This window comes from Triturus cristatus, chromosome 7 (assembly GCF_964204655.1).
Source record: "Triturus cristatus chromosome 7, aTriCri1.1, whole genome shotgun sequence".
Lineage (NCBI taxonomy): Eukaryota > Metazoa > Chordata > Amphibia > Caudata > Salamandridae > Triturus > Triturus cristatus.
In genome coordinates, this window is record NC_140590.1 from 1,173,773,168 (window position 1) to 1,173,794,428 (window position 21,261).

Below are 21,261 nucleotides of genomic sequence, written 5' to 3' on the forward strand. Positions count from 1 at the left end.
GAGGGCCAGCTGGTTCACCCCAGAACTCCTAGCCTCCAAGCAAGCCTGCCGGAAACTAGAGAAGAAATGGCACAGCGAACAAACTCCGGACAACCGCGCAGCACACAAGGACGCCATCTGCACCCACCACCACCACCACCTAATCAGGGCCGCCAAGAGAACCTCGTTCAAAGACCGCCTCGACAACAACGCACACAATAGCAAGGAGCTCTTCAACATCGTGAAGGAACTCTCCAACCCCAGCTCCAACACCAATGACATCCCGCCATCACAAGCCCTGTGCGACTCACTCGCCACCTTCTTCCACCGCAAGATAGCAGACATCCATGACAGCTTCAACACCCAGACAGACCCAACAGACAGCAACACAACAGACCCTCCGCACACCATCGACCACGATCCCCTGCTAGCCTGGGCCAACGTGAGCATCGATGACACCATCAAGACAATGAGCACAATCCACTCTGGCTCTCTGTCAGATTCCTTCCCGCACCACGTCTTCAACAAAGCAAGCAGCTCCATCGCACCCCACCTGAGCAACGTCATCAATCTCTCCCTCAAGACCGCGACCTTCCCAGAGAGCTGGAAACACGCCGAGATCAACGCCCTACTGAAATAACCCAAGGCTGACCCAAGAGACCTCAAGAACTTCCGGCCCATCTCTCTACTCCCCTTCCCAGCCAAGGTCATTGAGAAAATCGTCAACAGACAGCTAACTCGATACCTCGAAGAAAACAGAATCCTCGACCCTTCCCAGTCAGGGTTCCGCAGCAACCACAGCATGGAGACCGCCCTCATCGCCGCCACCGACGACATCAGGACCCTGCTGGAAAACGGCGTGACAGCAGCACTAATCCTCCTAGACCTTTCCGCCGCCTTCAACACCGTCTGCCACCGCACACTACGCGCACGCCTCCACGCTGCAGGGATCCGAGACAATGCGCTGGAATGGACCACCTCCTTCCTCTCCCCGGCAGAACCCAGAGCATCCGCTTCCCACCATTCCAGTCCGAAGCCTCAGAGATCATCTGCGGCGTACACCAGGTATCGTCCCTCAGCCCGACACTGTTCAACATTTACATGGCCCCCGCTCGCACACGTCGCCCGACAGTACGACTTCAACATAATCTCCTACGCCGACGACACTTAACTGATCCTCTCCCTCACCAAGGACAACATCACCGCCAAAGCCAAACGCCGACTGGATGAAGACCAGCCGTCTGAAGCTGAACTCGGACAAGACGGAGGTCCTCATTCTCGGCTCCAACCTTTCAGCCTGGGACGATTCCTGGTGGTCGGCGGCACTGGGAGCAGCCCCGGCACCCACCGACCTGGGAATCATCCTTTACTCAACGCACTTAATGACCAAGCAGGTCAACGCTGTCTCCTCCCCCTGCATCAACACCCTCCGCATGCTCCGCAAGATCTACAGATGGATCCCGACAGATACAAGAAAGACAGTCACCCAGGCCCTCGTCAGCAGCAGACTCGACTATGGAAACACCCTCTACGCGGGAGCCCCGACCAAGCTCATCAAACGACTACAAAGCATCCAAAACGCCTCGGCACGACTGATCCTCAACGTACCACGCCACGGCCACATCACCCCCCACCTGAGGGACATGCACTGGCTCCCCGTCAGCAAGAGGATATCCTTCAAGCTCCTCATCCACGCACACAAGGCACTCCACAAGACCGGCCCAGCCTACCTCAACAGACGGCTCTCCTTCTACATCCCTAACCGCCAACTACGCTCCGCCGACCTCTCACTCGCCACCATCCCGCGCATCCGAAGAACAACCACCGGAGGGAGATCCTTCTCCCACCTCGCCGCCAAGACATGGAACACCCGCCCACTGAGCCTACGACAGACCCAAAACCTGCTGACCTTCAGGAGGTTGCTCAAGACCAGGCTGTTCAATCAGTAGCGCCCCCAGCGCCTTGAGACCCTCGCGGGTATGTAGTGTGCTTTACAAATGACTGATTGATTGATTGATTGAATGAGCCTTAAGCTTTTCGGAGAAAACCCCATGTCATCTCTGGACATTACCGTGACTAGGTAAAAGGTCAGTACTAAGAACCGTTATGTAGTGTAATGGTACGGCGAATATAGGTGAAAGGGTAGGTGATTATATGAGCCTACATTTACGATGTCATAGCTCTAACTTTCAGAAATGCTAGACCTATTGCATTGCAGATGCTTGTTTCAAGAGTACTGACGTAGCAAATAAGACACATGTGAGGTATGAGAAAGAGCTGTTCCCTGGCCCCAGAAACGTTTATTTTTTTACAAATAAAACATAAACAGTGAACATAAGACGTCCTTCGCATGTTGGGACCAGTGGCGACGTGTCCTGGAGACCACGGGCTAAACCAAAAGCAGGTGAGCTGGGAGGGGGGTCCATGCTTCTGTGCGGGGATATGGGTCGGCTGCATCGGGAAGTCAGCCCCTAATGGTTGCAACGGTGGTAGTTGCAGCAGGTCACGTCTGACAGCTTGTTATTTGTTTCTTTCTGGCAAGCGTCCTCTGTGTTGCACTTGCGATGCATGACTGCAGAAGGAGAAGGGAAGAGGAAAGGAACTGTTTAAGGATTTCATTTAAAATGCGCTAAGTATTGCCCTGACACAGGCTTCAGTGTATTAGAGCCAGAGTTTGGCAGCCATTTGTGAGAGGATGAATGCGCCTGAGGGTGAAATGAGGAATATTTCCACAGAGATAGTGAATGTTGTGGCTGGTGAGATGGTGAATGTTACTGCAGGTGATGTTCATAGCTGCCAAGGTTCCCTGGTCCCTGCATGATATGCTGCTCCAGCCTGTTTTTTTTGCCCTTTGAATTCTGGGATTTGAAGTCCTGTTTTGTTATGGGATAATCAAGACTACAAGACCCTGGACTAGAGCAGCACAGGAGAATCTTGACAGGGCTGGATGCTCCTGCGGGTGAGATGGCGAATGTTACTGAGGGTGAGATGGCGAATGTTACTGAGGGTGAGATGGCGAATGTTACTGAGGGTGAGATGGCGAATATTACTGAGGGTGAGATGGCGAATATTACTGAGGGTGAGAAGGCGAATGTTACTGAGGGTGAGAAGGCGAATGTTACTGAGGGTGAGGTGTTACACGGTCAATATTAGCGTCAGTGATATTCAACGTTACGACTGGTGAGCTGGTGATGTGAATGTCACTGGTGGTCAGATGGGAATTGATGCTGCGGTTGAGGTCTGTCCTAGTAAATGTTACTGCCATAGAGATGGTGATTGTTACTGCAGGTGACTTGGGGCTGGTGAGACGGAGAAAATTGCAGTGGGTGAAGCCTGACATGCTGAATGTTATTGTCAGAGTGAATGTAGGTGAGATGGGAAATGATCCTAGAGCTGAGGATTGGAGGGTACATTTCTCTGCTTTAGAGATGGTGAATGTTACAGCTGGGGCGGTGGTGACTGATTCACAGGGTGAGATGTTGAATGTCTCTGCTGGTGAGACTGCGATGTCATTACGGGTGAGGTCTGAGATGGCGAATGTCACGCCTGGCCACTCGTTACTCACCAGGTCCACCGATGGTCCCAAATTCATCTCCAGGCTCTGGCGTTCTGGATGCGTCGTGGGCCTTACTTTGTGCCCGCTGGCACACTTCTCCCACTTTGCAGGTCTTCATCGTCTTCTTCAGACATAAAGACGGGATAAAACACTCGTAGCACTCCAGTCCTGCGTAGGAGCATGAAAGAAATGGTTGCATCACTACCCGGAGACCTGATAGCACCAACCCATTCCCCAGACCAGGTGTGACCTCCAGTAGGCCAAGCCACCCCCTCTTCAGGACCTGGCTCCGCCACCCACAGACCCGGCCACCCCTGGTTCTAATACTCCCAGCTTTGGGCCTCATACTCCCTTCCACCTGAGACTAGTGCAACTTTACCCGTGCCTGGCACCGCCACCCTCCTCTGGCACGATATGGCCTCCAGTTGGCCTCCTAATTACCATCCTTTGACTTGAATGTCCACCCTTGGGCCTAGTTCTAAAGCTTCGCTTCCTGCTACATCATGAATTATTGGGTGCATTCGTGGACTCTCTGTCTCCTCCAGCCTCTACAGTGGTTGTGGAGGGGGAGAGTTACTGATCTTTCCAACAATGAATCAAAGCAGAAGAGGTTCATTGGAGACTGCTGCACTTAAAGTGCATTGGGGTGTCCAGTAGGCCCTTTTGTATTTAAAGTGCATTGTGAAGTTTATCGTCGGAGGATACTCCTACATTTAGGAAAACCAATAAGGCTGACATTTGCATGAAGTGCTATTGGCTTTACCAATTCTTGTTGCTGTGCTAGGGAGCAACCGCAAACAAACAAAAAAATGAAAAATGGATGCTACAGAAAAAAAAGTTGCTTGGTTTTTCAAAGCATCCACTTTTCAGATGCTGTTAGCGGTGCTTGCTCCCCGCTGCTGCTGGGCTGCCCAGTACCTGTTAAACAGTCCCTCGTGCATTGTAATGGAGGTGCAAGGGCGCACTCAAACACCACAAGATTAGCAGGATGAAGTGTAGCATGGGCAAACATGCAAAAAAGTGGCAATAATGGCGCTGGAGTGTAGGCGTCATTAGTAGGTGCCCGCTTGTGTGATGGCATGTCATCACGCATGCTCACAAACAACATGAAGCGGGCCCGATTTTTTCTCTTCCTCTGATCCAACATGGATTGTCAAGTAAAGGAGAAAAATTAGTGAAAAGGAGGAGCAGGTTGGGGGGGAAACAGGAGTGCGCTGGGGAGGGGTAAAGCTGCACAAAAGGTAGAGCAAAGGGGCCAAGGAAAAGAGGCACACGAGCAAAAAAGAAACTCAGAGAGTAGAGGAGGCAGAGAGTTTGGCGGGAGAGAAGCTCAAAGGAGAGAGCTTGCAACACAAGGGAGGAAGCATCATGGAGCACAGCAGGGGTATTTGGTGAAGGGAGGAGCACACGAGGGAGAGAGATGGGGAGCACATGAACTCTCATTGAGTGCTTAACGAAGAAGAGAAATGTAGTTCCCTTGAAGTTAGTGGTGGAAGGATAGAAGCCAGCCAGTCAGAGAGAGAGAGGGTATAGAAGCTATGCTCCAGGGGCGTGCCAAACACAAGATGGACAGGCTGGGGCAAGGAAAGCCATTAAATAAGAAGGCAAGAATAGAATAGAAACAATAGATTCAACTACTGCTCTTCTGTGGGAGGGCTAGCTGTCCCTGTAAGAGATTGGCAAGCCCACAATAAGTTCACAATATGTCTTTTGCAAACAGACAGTTTGCGCGGTCTGGTAGGCTCAACCAGGAGAGGCCCCTCCATTAGAATGGAGGAGCGTCGTCTCACTGCCAAAAATGCCTCCCAGGAAAGCCCCAGAAATAAAAAATGAAATGATAATAACGTTAATTTATTACCATTTTTTTTTTCATCCACCTATCCCGAAACCAAATGTCAGGACGGAGCGGGTCATTGCTGCAGAGGGAAGAGTGGTGGGCTGGCTGTGCACTTGGTTTTGCCAGACAGCAATAGCCAGCCAGACATGTGCATTTTAAACCTCTCTAACCCCGCTGTCTTAGACAGTTGATTTAGAGAAAGCACAGGCCTCCAGTGCTCTGGAGAGTGTTGAGAGAGGCCTCTCCATCCAATCCTGGCACTGAGCTGAAGCTGGTTTCCAGCATGAGAGGAGCACCAGGATTGGTTAGGAGGACTTGTTGGAGCCTGTAGGAGACAGAGCAGAACAGGACAGCAGCGAGGAGGACGCCAGACGTCGTGCAGCAAGCAAGGTCAGTGGTTATTTCTTTTTTTTATGCTCACCACTCACCTTGCAACAAAAAAAAATGTGACATTGGGACTAAAGGAGGAGGCGGAAATAGGGTGGTAGAAATGAAGAACAGAGACAGAGGGAAGGGGACGTAGGAGAAATGTCAAAGGAAAGGAGAGAGTTCCAAGGGCGAGGGGAGCGGGATGAAAAACAAGGAATGAGGAGGAAGAGAGAACTGACGAATGAGGATTTCAACTTGGCCCAAGTCAGATTTGGCTAACACAGCCAGTCCTGGATTTCCTTTGCATTCAGGTATTTGAGGTTTTGCATTTTCACTTGAACGCACAACACTGCACACAACAGACAGCAAACAAAACTGGAAGCTATAAACTTCCTCCAACTGGCATGAACAATTTAAAACATCCTGCCAAGTAGCTAGAAGTAAGATGTTATACATTGCAGTGGAGTAGTGGAGTACCAGCTTCAACCCATTTTATGGTGCAATTAAATGACCAGCCGCCACCTGGTACACTCACCGGATTTACCTTTATCTGATTCAGCATCTGTGGAAAGAAGAAGAAAAAGGATATATTACAAGACAACCTGCCACCAAGGTTACCCCTCACTACTTTACAAAATCTGTACACATGCACTTCACAAGTTTTTATGGGCCCTTGAGTTAAAAACATCTTGCTAGGTCCTACACGTCTCACAACTATTCCTACATCATATAAAAATCCCCCCGTGAAAGACAAAACAAGCAGCTACAACATATGACGCCATCTTGTGATTCTAGCCATGTTGGCTGCCTCACCATTAACAACTGTTCTTTGAAATCACTAAAAAGATTTTGCAGCAAGGGAGCCGTGAATGCGAGATACAGGAACAACGCCTCCTTTGCCCTCATTCTGACGAGCCTGCTTGCTAAGTAATTGTTATGATAATTCATACATGCCAGCATTTCAACTTCGATAAGAGGGAAAAATATGTGTGTGTGGAAAGACCCGAATAACGCCTAACACGAAACCGGTCAGACGTAACACAAAATGGATCGCAGGCAGTGGTGGCTGGTGACATTCGAAAGTGGTGAAGCCTAAACTTTCTGTCGGAGTGCACCGTGGCGAGCGAGCGCATCGAGCGAGACCGAACATCTTAAGGGGGATCTGGGGGGGTTCACCCCCTGAGAAAGTTTTGAAAAAAGAGTGGGTAAATGGTGCATTTTCAAGCAAATTTGAGAAGCAAGAAGGTTAATAAAGCAATTGTGAAAGTGCAGTTATTACATTAATAAAGAGATGTCATATAACAACATGTAGATAGAAATATTTCTGAAGCTAGGCCCTGCCAGTGCCACGCACCTCTTGAGGAAATATGAATTTTTATGGTCAATTGTGTCCCCTATCTTAGACCCCAACGGCTCCATGTACATGCTACAAGTACATGTATGTTCCCTCCACTTCAAGTTATGAAGACGCAAATACAATTGTGTCCAACGTTAACATGTCCTCTTTCAGATCTGCCATGAATGGGTCAGATATTCCGTTCCTAAGTATGCCTTGCCACCGTCTTTATATGGTATACTTTTCACGTTTTCCAGCTCTGGCAAGGTAGGCCCTGAATTCTGCCATCGAGCTTTTCCTGCTTCTGCCTCTGAATGCTCCAGCCTGGACCTGCATCTGTATCCATGACCTTTGTCTTACTTCCTGCGCGGCTAAACGGTGCCTGGACCGGCCTGTTGCCTGCCAAAAACTGTATTCAGCCTTCAAGTTATCTGCTCCGCTCCTCATCCAATACATTCCTGTCTAGTAGCTTAGGTAAACATCCTTCCAGCTACAGAGCAAAGGGCCCGGCCTACTGTCTCCGAACAAGTAATTCATGACTTCTGTTGCCATGGTAGGCCCGTGCCCCTCGCATCTCATGTAGACACATAGACGCTTATACTCGCACTAGTAGTTAGTATAGGATAGCCTCTGCCTGAGAGACCTTCCCTTCCAGATAATATAGTTCCTCAAACACTAGATATTAGATACGATTTGGGATTAGGTTGTTCTGACATCCCAGACTTCTGTCTCCTCATGTAGGGCTAAATGTCAAGTTCCCTTCACCCTCTAGTTACACGTCAATCACACGTCATGCGGCTGCGCGCGCATCTCTGCCATGTATTTCTGCTGGCATTGCAGGATTCTCTTATGGATCCACCCACCTGTGTCATCATCATAATGACGTTTCCAGTATATGCCTTTATGCACGCCTACTGTAACGCCTTTTTTATTACGTATGTGTATTCTTATCTTTCCTATCAGCTGTTACGCCTCCTACATCTGTCTTTACTGTAATGCATTTACTATATATATTGTAACCTGTCAATAATGTATTGCCGATCCCTTCCTGAACCTTCGTGGTGACGGAACCCGATTGCCTGGTTCGAACCATAATTCCTTTGTAAGGAATAAATTCCCTTTTATAACCTCAAATACCACGGATTCTGCCTCTTATTTTTACTGAGTTATTCTTATTGAATTTTACCGCATAAATTAAGTCTAGGTAATTTAAATTTACCACATAATTGGCGCCCGAACAGGGACACCTCTCACACCCCACGCGCCGGAGGTGCGTTGCAGACCCGGTCTCCTGCCACAGCCGGACGGACAACTACGCGTACCCGCAGGATTTCCTGTATCTCCCTCAGGCCAACGGGGGGCGACTGAGGCTGCGATCAACACCCAGACGAGGCGGTGAGGAGTGCGGAGAATCCCGACCAGAGCCTAGCTGAGAGAGCAAGATCCGAGGTATACAGAGGCCCACCAGATTCCGAAGTTCCGAAGTAGCTATGTCACGAGTCGAGTCGAGTCCAGTCCGATCCAGTCCAGTCCAGTTTCCGAGGCCTTCCGTTCCGTGCTTCCCGGTGAGTACCGTTGCTGGGGACGCATTTAGACGTGCACATTAGTTTGTGCCGGTCAAGACGGGTTTGGGTACACAGATCCGGTCTGCACTGTTTCAGCAGTGTATCTGTACTGTTTAGCAGTACATCCAGTATATCTAGTATTATGTAGTTAAATAGTTTTATTCTAATTATTATTGTTCGTTCTAAAATGTTTTGATATGTTTTAAATGTCGTGGTATGAGTGATTGTTCGATTTTTATTACTGTGTTTATTGTATTAATTGTGTTCAAGTCCAAGTTTTAAAATTCAAGTAAGAATCAAGTAGCAAGGTTTAAGATGCCGTTATTTTCAAAGCTAAGACAGATAAAAACTAGAAAAGGGATACTCGAGGAAGCCGTTCCCATTCCACCTAGGGACACTCCAGGGTACTTTATGTACCATAAACATGGCCTAGATGCCGTATTATATCTTGATTTATGGGTGGACTACACCAAGGATTTAGCAGAGAGTCAGAGATGGCCCGCTGCTGGGACATGGGATGCAGATTGCATCATGAGAGTAGAAGAAGTATTATGGAAAAAGAAAGCCAGACAGTCACAGAAAGATGCCATTGAATTATGGCGTAAAGAATCGCATAGACGCACAGAGAAAGCGTTCAGAAAAGAAGAGAAAAGTAGAGAGAATTCAGACAAAGCCCGAGAAAACATATTAATTGACGAAGGTATCCGAGTAAAAACAGAACAAGTAGACAGACAACGAAACACTATTATGAATGGTATGTATCCTCTTCTGGCCGAGGGTTTGCCTAAGGCCACCCAGGAGGTACCAAGAGATCTGCCACCTCCATTACTCCCGATTAAAGTACATCCCAAGACCGCAAAGGACATTTTCCTTTCTTCCTATTTAGATGATGCCGCCCCCGAATATGCTAATGGTGCGCAGCCACGCGCACCACCTGTTGACAACGCTCAACCCCAAGATCATCTGCCCCCACCTCCGCAGCAACAAACTCCTCCTCACGTTCTAAACGTTCCACCTGTTTCTACAGTCCTTCCTGCATCTACACTCTCTACCCTACATCCAACAAATCCTTTTGGACTTGGCACCTCAGGAGGTGCGACAGGAGGTGCGACAGGAGGTTTTTCCACGCCACCGCCAGCACCTAGGTTGACGTATAGGGATTTAGCACACCAACGTACACCCCAAACAGCTAATCACAATATATTTAATGAGCCTCTTACAGATTGTAGATATGATCCAGTGCCCGGTAAACACGACAGAATGTTGCTATCATCAGTACGTTTACGACGAGTTTCGACCTATCTAATGACGCTACCAGGAATGATTGGTCATCTAGACAAAATATATAACTTTATCCAAACAGGGCAAGGTCCTGAAAGTATTGGCGAGGCCATGGAATACCAGAAAGTGGACATGCAAAAATTATTGTTACGCTTCTTCATAAACTGCTTGATCAGAAACAGAGATAGGCCTGAGGTAGAGCCGGAGGAAATGCAAGTACTTACCAGATGGGGTCAGAATATAGCAGACGGAAAACATGATAAACAGAAGAGTATAGAAGTTATGCACCGAAAGATCAGAAAAGAAGTAGAACGAATACATGAAAGAAGATTAGAAGCAGATAAAACTGAATCAGAGGGAGAGGAGGAGGAACAGTCAGAAATGAACGCAGGACAATTAGAATTACCAGCTAGAGAAATGATAGCTTATGTAGGTAAAGGAAGATCTTTTAATAATGCAATACGTCCGATACGTCCAGAATGTAACAGAATTTTTCAAGCAGCTATCTCAAATCCAAGGACCCCTGAACACTTATTCCAGGCTACTGATAAATTACTTCGAGAACGAAGGGGGTACCATGTGCTCGATTCTATGGATGAACAAGAATTAGCCAGGTCAGCAGTACAATGGGCTGACAGTTCTGAAAAATACAGTGATGATGCGCTAGCACACACGTTTCTGAACCTCACACCAGGCGAACAGCGTTTAGCTGGTATATACATGATACAACACCTCCTTATATTGTATAAAAACGAACACTCAGATCCTGGTCCCCTACCTGATATACTGATAGAATTACTCACGAATAAATGGAGAGGTATGGGTACCGATCTAATTAAAGAAATTCTAGAATACCGACACAGATATAGTGCCTTTTTGTGTCCAGAACATGATCCAGTTCCCTCCATGGAAAGAAAAACGTATTACATAGACAGACAGAATCCCTTACGCGAAGTACACCCAGTTAGGAATGATGATAATACTTTTAGACGCGTGTTTGTGTACACGCCCATAACTAAAATAGAACTATTGGAAATGAAAAAATTAGTGCCCAGCCATGACAAAGATCCAGCAGGTTTCCACCGTGAACTAAAGAACATGTTACTCATGGGTGATGATACCTATCCTGACATTATGAAAATATTGAAAGTATTATTGCCTGCCGGTATTTATGAGAAACTCAAAGAAAAAGAGTGGGAGGTGGGAGAACAAAAGATTGATTGGACAGCATTAGAAAACGAAGAAAATGCCCGAACTGCAGGCGTAGGGCTTGGGGACAAAACTAAAGCATTACCAGGATTATTAGTACAAGTATTGCCACGTTTATTAACTACGAAAAAGGAAGACTGGGGAGCAATCTCAGCCTGTAAACAGAAACCCGATGAAGACACTAGTGATTTCTATTCCCGATTTGAAAAATGTTTTGGTATTAATAGCGGCCTAAAAGCAAATAGCGAGTCATATCCACATCTCTTTGTAACAAAACTAGTCGAGAATTCCCTGCCCCAGGTTAAGAACAGAGTATTGAAAGTCGAGAGCACTTGGCAAGCTAACACTCCTTCACAAATGTTACAAATGTTACAGTATCACCAGAATAGAATTAGAGAAGAACAAGACCACGAACAAAGACGTATGAAAGACACGAAAATGAAAATGCTCGTTGCTCAGTCAGTTCCAGCTGACGGTCATAAAAAGGGTGCGACACAGTCCAGTAATTCAGCGGTTCCTGTAAAAGGGACATGCAACTATTGTAAACAGCCAGGTCATTATATAAACGATTGTGCAGTTCTGAAACATAATATCTCTACGGGTAAAACCAAGGAGAGACCACGACCGCCTAGACAGGATCAGATCCAGCAACAAGCACCTCAGAATGTACAGCCTATGCAAGCTGCACAACAGACCATAGCGGTACCACAGTCACAGCCTATTGCCGCAACACAAAACACGACACAACAGATGTACCAGTATGCACAAACTGACTATCCAGATTATCAGCGATACACATGAAATAGCCTAGAGAGGGAAGTTGGCTTACCCCTTATTGAGGTTCCCGTAGATCAAGAGGGTCCTTATGTACAGAGTCAAGTATTAGGGAAAGACAGAAAGTTTTTACTTGATACAGGGGCAAGCAGAACAACTATAAGTCACGACGAGGTTCCAGGGGCACCCCTCTCAGGCTCACAGAATATTTCCCTTGGTTTTTCAGGAAAGCCTACTATTAACGAAGTATCGCAACCGCTTCCACTTACAGTTGGTCCGTTGACACGGACTACAGATTTATTGCTTACTAAATCATGTCCAGAAAACTTGTTAGGTATAAAAACATTGAAAGCTCTAGGAGCTATAATATGTTGTTCTCCGGACGGAGTACGACTATTTTTGCGTGACTTTAAAGGTCACTACGTGTCAAGAGACATGGATCACCGGTTACAGAATCTACCTGCACATTTATGGGCACAAGGCCCCACTGATGTAGGTTGTATGCACATTACACCATATCGAGTCACACTCAAAGCAGGAGTGGTATTACCACGAATGCGACAATACAAGTTACCTCCAGATGCTGTAGTGGCTTTACTGCAAATCATTGACGAGCTCATTGCACAAGGAGTGGTTGTGGAAACCGACTCCAATGTATGTAATTCTCCGATCATTCCGATTCTTAAACGAACTGATCCAAAAGCACCCCCAGTATATCGATTAGTTATTGATCTGCGCGAATTGAATAAATGCATTGTACCACAATATCCCGTGGTTCCAGATATCTCTTCATTACTGACAGCTATTGATTCAGAAGCAACGTTCTTTACTGTAATTGACCTCAAGAACGCCTTCTTTAGCGTACCAATCGATCCGGAAAGCCAATATTTGTTCGGATTCAGTTTAAATGGACGAAGCTTTAAATTTGCACGCGCACCTCAAGGATTCACAGAAAGCCCTAGTATCTACAGCCAAGCACTGAAAAGACAACTTGATAGTATCCACATGCCAGTTAACACTGCGCTGCTTCAGTATGTCGATGATCTGCTGATCACCGCCCGAAGCGAGCCCGAATGTGAAAAAGCATCACTGACGGTCTTATATTTTCTGGCCGACAAGGGACACAAGGTGTCCCCTTCGAAGCTGCAATTCTGTGCCCAGCAAGTTGTGTACCTTGGGCACTTGCTGTCCAAGGGGGGGAGACAGCTCACACCTGACCGCATCCAGTTAATTGTAAACATGCCACCACCCAAGACACAAAAGGAGGTACGGGCCTTCATAGGCCTCACTTCGTACTGTAGGCAGTGGATCCCCCAATATGCATTTCTAGCAAAACCACTCATTCAGTTGACAACCCAGGAGGCAGCGACATCGACTGTCCTCCCTTGGACTCCAGAACATACACAAGCTTTTGAAGACTTAAAGAAAGCCTTATGCCAAGCACCTGTTTTAGCGACACCATGTTACAGTAAGCCTTTTACACTTTTTGTTACAGAACGTGAAGGTACTGCCTTGTCAGTACTCACTCAGGAACAAGCAGGATCACACAAGCCGTGTGCTTACTTTTCTAGCACATTAGATCCCGTAGCTCATGCTCTTCCTGCGTGCCTGAAATCAGTCGCAGCGACAGCTTTAGCGATCAGACAAAGCGATTCCATAGTATTAGGACATCAATTGACAGTACAAGTACCACACGCAGTAGAGGTTCTCTTGAACCGGACACAAACACAACACTTGACTATAGCACGACTGACGGGTTATGAACTAACATTGTTTCAGCCACACATAGAAATCAGACGTTGTAGTACATTAAATCCTGCCACACTTTTGCCATTAAGTGGAACAGACCCATTGGCACATGATTGTATTGATGTCATTACTATTACGACGAAACCCAGACAAGACTTGACAGACATTCCATTATCAGACCCAGACCTGACACTTTATGTGGATGGGTCATGCATGAGAATAAGTACAGGAGAGTTAGTGGCCGCTTATGCAGTCACAACAGACACTGAAGTCATTGAAACGAATTGTATTAACACTTTGTCAGCTCAAGCAGCAGAGCTCATCGCTCTGACACAAGCCTGTATTCAAGCCAAAAATAAAAAAGTTAACATATATACAGATTCACGTTATGCATTCGGAGTTGTCCATGACTTCGGAGTCCTTTGGCAAGAGAGAGGTTATTTGACTTCTCATGGTGCCAACATTCAACACGGTCCCCTCATTCAAGCTCCATTAGATGCAATACATCTGCCTACTTCGATATCTATCATGAAGTGTAAGGCCCATACAAAAGTCACCGATATTATTTCCCAGGGTAACGACCTAGCAGACCGAACAGCTAAGCAAACAGCACAGAATCGGACTCATGCAACTGACTTGACAAAGACAATAGTTCCGACGTCGACACACTGCATGACAGTTAGGGATCCCGCCCTTGATGTAATTGACATACAGACACATGCTACACCAGAGGAAATCAAGAAATGGACTGAACTAGGAGGGATCCAAACAGATCAGGGATGGATGACGAAGGGAAAATCTACATGGTTTCTCCCCGACTCAATGGTTCAAGTTATCATTAACACAATACATAGTCCAGCACATCTAGGAGAAAAAGCTATGTTAGACAGTATTCAACACATTTGGTTTAATAAACACTTACGAGCTGCAGCCAAACTGAAAGTCCGTACTTGTATGATTTGTTGTCAGTTCAACCCAGGTAAAGGTGTACCTGTAGAGCAAGGTGGATTCCAACCTCCCGATCACCCTTTTGAAGTCCTCCAGATGGATTATATCCAGATGGAACGTTGTCGAGGATTCAAATATGTCCTCGTAGTCGTATGTGCTCTTTCCCGTTGGACAGAGGCATATCCCGTCTCAGATTACACTGCCCCGACTACTGCCAAACAGTTAGTTCGTGAATTCTTCCCACGGTATGGTTTGCCCCGTATCGTGTACTCAGATAATGGCCAACCGTTCTCATCCGAGCTGATGAAACACATTTCACTCCTGTTAGGTTATCAATGGAAATTTCACTGTGTCCGACATCCCGAGGCAGCAGGTCTCGTGGAGCGTCATAATCAGACTCTGAAAATTCGACTTTCAAAAATCTGTAGAGAGAAAGGCGTCGACTGGATAGTAGCCTTACCAGTTGCACTATTTTACATGAGAATGGTAGCACATTCTCGCACAGGGCTATCCCCGTACGAGGTGGTCTTCGGTAGGCCACCAAATATGTGGGGGACGCCTATACCTCGTAAAATCACTGATGTTGATTGTAATATGTTGACAGATTACCTTGCTTCCTTGATGTCTGCACTACAATCTTGCCGTTCACAGGTAGCTGCAGCCTTTCCCGACAACACCGAGGTGAAGCCCCATGAAGTGGTTCCCGGAGACTTTGTCTCCATAAGAAATTTCGACAGGAGGAGCCCGTTGGAGCCTCGCTGGCAAACGCCAAAACTGGTACTTCTGACCACGAGGACAGCAGTGAAGGTCGAGGGTCGCAAGGGTTGGCTACACTCGAGCCATATCAAGAAATTTCATGGACTACCGTCCGATTTGAACTCTCAGCCCTGCCCCCTTCCACAGACTGATTCAAAACTCCCCCTGGTTGAAAAAACCGAATCACAAGAATACAAACTGAAACTAAGGTCTAACAAGTCAGACAATTCGATTGTTTAAGTCCTCTCCTAGGTGAATCGGTTGAATTAGTCTCTGACATGTATCCTCTAGACCGAATTAGAGAGAGAAATAGACAGAAACAGCTCAAGAAACATGCATACTGTAAATCACTTCGTAGTCACTGTATAGTGACATTATTAATTATGTTTTTCTTAAGTTTTTTGATTATTGCTGCAAGTATACTGTTGCACATGTACTATCCTATTTTCAAGCGTGCTCATTCTGCTTACAATGTTACTGCCGAACATTCTTTTAGTGAACTACCTCCACATGAGTTGTCCTACAGATTTGCGCTGCGCAACAACACATTCATTAGTATGTTACATCATTCCCATCAGACCAGCAATGCTACAAATTGTTGGATATGTGGCCGACTCCCTCCCTATCAGAAATACAAAGGAGTTCTGCCTCTCTTTCCGTACCCGTTCACACACAATGGTTCCTGTGGAGCATGGTTTAGTTTGATTAATTCTTTAGATTCAAACACTGTAGTTTACCAGAGCAACTGGGTATGGGGAAACCTGAACTTAGTCTTGCTTAAAGCCTGTTACCCTAACAAGGAGGGACTTCCTAAAAGGACAGGAACTGACCTAGAAAATGAAGTATATGGATTAGGTAATTTTACACTCAACCTCATGATTCTGAATGTTGAATCTGAAACTGCACTAGTCTTGCCTGCTATGTCCGTATTACCAGTCAAAGGTGAATTATGTGTAAGAAAGAATGGTTCAGTACACCTGGGTCATAGTAAATGTACTACTGTGATCGAATTCAGTGATCAAGGCAAGTCTACATTTAGAGCTTCTCGTCATTCCTACTTCATATGTGGTCATACCGCATATATACGTTTACCTCTAGATTGGGATGGTACCTGTTACATTGCATTCCTTCTGCCACCTGTTTTCCTAGCCCCTCCTGATTATCATAGAAATACTCATCTAGTACACAATAGACCTCAGAGAGATATCCCGATTGTTGACTACACTGAAACAGCATGGGAACAATATACAGACTTCAATAAAGGTCTCTTTCCTTACATAGGTGTTGTCTCAAATAGTAAACTGATACGTAGATTAACCAGAACCCTTGAAGCAGTAGTGAATGAAACTACCTCTGCCCTAGGCAACTTAACAGAGGAGCAGTCTGCGATGCGGATTGTTGTTCTCCAAAATCGTCTTGTCCTTGACGTCATCCTAGCCGATAGGGGCGGAGCCTGTAGGGTCATCGGATCAAGTTGCTGTGTTTTCATTCCAGAAAACGCGCCATCCGTATATAAAGCCATAACTCGTCTTCACAAGATTGCAAGCCAGATACATCAGAATCCAGGCACCTGGACATGGTCCGGTTGGTTCTGGAGCGTGTTGTCAGCCTGGGGATGGAAAGTCCTATCCTTCCTAGGTATTGGCCTTCTCATAGTATTCAGTTGTTGCCTGTGTCTACAATGTGGACCAGCGATTTGCGGCCTGTGTGCCACATCATATATTCCACGTTCAAGTTCTCATTCAAAATCCCGGAAGAAGAAAGAAGAGCAAATGATGTTACATGAACAGATTGATGGATTCCTGAGGATCGATATTTCATGAAGGGTCCGTAGGGGACAAGGAGGGAATGAGGAAATATGAATTTTTATGGTCAATTGTGTCCCCTATCTTAGACCCCAACGGCTCCATGTACATGCTACAAGTATATGTATGTTCCCTCCACTTCAAGTTATGAAGACACAAATACAATTGTGTCCAACGTTAACATGTCCTCTTTCAGATCTGCCATGAATGGGTCAGATATTCCGTTCCTAAGTATGCCTTGCCACCGTCTTTATATGGTATACTTTTCACGTTTTCCAGCTCTGGCAAGGTAGGCCCTGAATTCTGCCATCGAGCTTTTCCTGCTTCTGCCTCTGAATGCTCCAGCCTGGACCTGCATCTGTATCCATGACCTTTGTCTTACTTCCTGCGCGGCTAAACGGTGCCTGGCCCAGCCTGTTGCCTGCCAAAAACTGTATTCAGCCTTCAAGTTATCTGCTCCGCTCCTCATCCAATACATTCCTGTCTAGTAGCTTAGGTAAACATCCTTCCAGCTACAGAGCAAAGGGCCCGGCCTACTGTCTCCGAACAAGTAATTCATGACTTCTGTTGCCATGGTAGGCTCATGCCCCTCGCATCTCATGTAGACACATAGACGCTTATACTCGCACTAGTAGTTAGTATAGGATAGCCTCTGCCTGAGAGACCTTCCCTTCCAGATAATATAGTTCCTCAAACACTAGATATTAGATACGATTTGGGATTAGGTTGTTCTGACATCCCAGACTTCTGTCTCCTCATGTAGGGCTAAATGTCAAGTCCCCTTCACCCTCTAGTTACACGTCAATCACACGTCATGCGGCTGCGCGCGCATCTCTGCCATGTATTTCTGCTGGCATTGCAGGATTCTCTTATGGATCCACCCACCTGTGTCATCATCATAATGACGTTTCCAGTATACGCCTTTATGCACGCCTACTGTAACGCCTTTTTTATTACGTATGTGTATTCTTATCTTTCCTATCAGCTGTTACGCCTCCTACATCTGTCTTTACTGTAATGCATTTACTATATATATTGTAACCTGTCAATAATGTATTGCCGATCCCTTCCTGAACCTTCGTGGTGACGGAACCCGATTGCCTGGTTCGAACCATAATTCCTTTGTAAGGAATAAATTCCCTTTTATAACCTCAAATACCACGGATTCTGCCTCTTATTTTTACTGAGTTATTCTTATTGAATTTTACCGCATAAATTAGGTCTAGGTAATTTAAATTTACCACACTCTGAGCAATATACACGCTGTGTGCCAGCAGGGCCTAGCGTGAGAAACATTTCTATTGTTATGTTTTTGAAGCTAGGCCCAGTGCTGGCAATCAGCGTGTATGCTTCTCAGAGGTGCATCACGCGTGGCAGGGCCTGTAATTTCAAAATGAGAAACATTTTCTGTACCAGTCTGCGTTCTCACTCTATAAACACTAACACTCTTTGAAGTGCAGAGTCACTCTGCACTTCAAAGAGTGTTAGTGTTTAGAGTGGGAACGCGACCCAAAGGTAATTCAGAACTGCTTTGATGAAGGCGCACATTTGCTTTGTGCGACTGTCCTTTAATTGTTCCAATTGCCTCTGGCGGTCAATGATAAAATGTACGTTTGGGCCATAGAGGCTACGACTGTTGAAACTATAAACAATAGGCTCGATTTACAAGGCAATTTGCAAGTTTCAGAATAATACTATTGTAGTACTACGTCTCAAATAACTAAGTGCTACTTGCCAAAATCCACACAGTAGATTTTCCCCTCGGAGGGCTCCTACCACTACAAGTAGAACTCAGGCACACGTAGACTTACTCTCTTCCCTCTCCTCTCCTCTGCCCGCCTTGGGTTTCCCCTTCAGCCATCAAACGCCGCGAAGCCCAGGAGGCAAGAGCTGGTGAGCAGGGATGGGCTGTAGATACCCCAGGGCAGGAGCTGGTAAGCAGTGAGGGACTATAGATACCCCGGGCAGGAGCGGGTGAGCAGTGAGGGGCTCTCTGCCCCAATTATTGTGCCCCCTACTGTTGTCACCTCTGCCCCCACTCGTCTCTGTCCATCCTGTGCTCCGATACTGCTTCCACCCTGTCTACCCACTGTCTTCTGTCCTTTGTGCTCTCCCTCTCCACCTACGTTCACTTCTACCTCTCACTTTTCTGTGCTCTCTGCCCTATCCTGACTTCTCACAGTACTCTCGTACTCTCTGCCCTAGCCTGACTTCTGACTGTACCCTTGTGCTCTCTGCCCTATCCTGACTTCTGACTATACTCTTGTGCTCTCTCTTTCCTATCCTGACTTCTGACAGTACTCTCGTGCTCTCTGCCCTATCCTAACTTCGGACTGTACTCTTGTGCTCTCTGCCTTATCCTGACTTCTTGCCGTACTCTTGTGCTCTCTGCCCTATCCTCACTTCTGACAGTACTCTCGTGCTCACTGCCCTTGTGCTACCTGCCCTTTATCCTTTGTGCCCCCTCGGCTACTTGCCTACTGTCACATTCACCCTTACACCATCTGTCTCCTTCAATCTCTGTCCTCTGCTCACTGCCCGCTCCTCCCTGTTCTCCTTGTTTATTCTGCCCTCGGACTCTCTCGCATCTTCTCTCTCTGTTCACTGTGCCTGTCCTGTCGGCCCTCCCCCTGTCCTCCGTGCCTGTTCTACCCTTGGGGTCTCTTCCACCTCTCCTCTATGCCCCACGGCTCTCTGCCTCTACCCTTTATACCCTCAGGGTTCATTGTGCACTATCCCTCACATGCTCTCTGCCTCTGCTCACTGTCCCTGTCCTGTCTGCCCTCCCGCTGTACTCCGTGCCGGTTCTACCTTTGGGGTCTCTTCCACCTCTCCTCTCTACCCAGCGGCACTCTGTTTGTACCCTTTATACTCTCGGGGTTCACTGTGCACTGTTCCTTCATGTGCACTGTCCCTTCACGTGCTCTCTGCCTCCTGCACTCTCTGTCACATTCACCTTCACGCTGCCCTAGGTTTCTGCTTCCTTTCCTCCCTGCTCTCTGCACCGACCCTTCTCTGGCACCAGTGGCACTTTGGGGCCCCAGCACATATTTTCCTCATCCGTAGAGTTTGACCCTCAGTAAAAGAGAGAACAAGTATTTTCAATGCAATAAGTCTCGCATTTATGTGAGTTTGAGCTATTGACATTGCAAATGCAATGTCAATAGCTAAAACTCGTATAAATGCGAGACCTATTGCATTGCCAATGCTGGTTTAAAAAGCTGGGCAGGTACACGAAACAGACTCTTTATAGCACTTCCTAACCTTCAAACAGGTGTTATAACTTATCTCAGTACATTGGGGAGCAATGGTGACGGGTCAGTAGAGGAAGCAAGGACTATATCAGAGGAGAAGGCTGTTTGGGCATATTGCTCTTCTAAATAACTTCCTCGCATGAAGATGCACATTAGAGAAGCAGGTAACCTAATTAGTGTTGGCATCGGGTTTCTAGATGCAGAAACCGGGAGGCGGGAGACTAGCCTTCAAATCGGTAGTCTCCCGCCTGAATCGGGAGGATTGGCATGTGTGAAATTTGCTCCTGTAGCCAGGGCTTTAAGTGGGCTGGGTCCTGCTGGGGCTCAGCACCGCAATTTCTGAGGCAGGTGCTTTAGACCGGTCCCGATTGGGGTCTCCATTTTTTTGCTCTCAGCCTCAGGGCGAAAAAATAAATCTTAACTCTGGGCAGAGACGCAATTAGAGCCAAATTTCGGGGGGGGGGGGGGGCACTAAGAAAACATTTCGGGCGGGGCTAATTCTTCCAGCAGTAGGAAGTGCGGAGATGCAGGGGCTCTAACAAGGGGTGAAAAAAGACAACGCCTCATTAACATGCAAATGGTCTTTTAAAGACCTGTGAAGTACGCGGGTGCGGCAGTCTGTGTGCCCTGGAAGCTGTCTTAGCCCTGGCTCCCACACACGACGAGGGCAGGGGGGTGCTGAAGCCATTTGAGCCCAATGGGCGTTGCACGCCTGACTCTGGGGCAGTACCGCCCTTCACTGCCTGTCACTTCAATGAGACTAGGTATAGCTCTTTCAGTTTCATGTCAGAACTGAAGCATTTTCAATATTATATACAACGAACCTGTAGTTGTTGCTTATTT

At 46.9% G+C, this 21,261-nt stretch overlaps 1 protein-coding gene across 1 annotated transcript in view; it reads right to left on the minus strand.

The window, feature by feature from the left end:
- Positions 1-2,244: 2,244 nt before the first annotated feature.
- Positions 2,245-21,261, minus strand: part of LOC146811364 (uncharacterized) — a 125,281-nt gene continuing 106,264 nt past the window's right edge. The window contains exons 4-6 of the mRNA XM_085618479.1: positions 6,277-6,303; positions 3,545-3,703; positions 2,245-2,551 (exon numbers count right to left, since the gene is read on the minus strand). Coding sequence (XP_085474605.1) covers positions 2,451-2,551; positions 3,545-3,703; positions 6,277-6,303 — 287 coding nt within the window. The 3' untranslated portion in view covers positions 2,245-2,450. The remainder of the gene's footprint in view (positions 2,552-3,544; positions 3,704-6,276; positions 6,304-21,261) is intronic.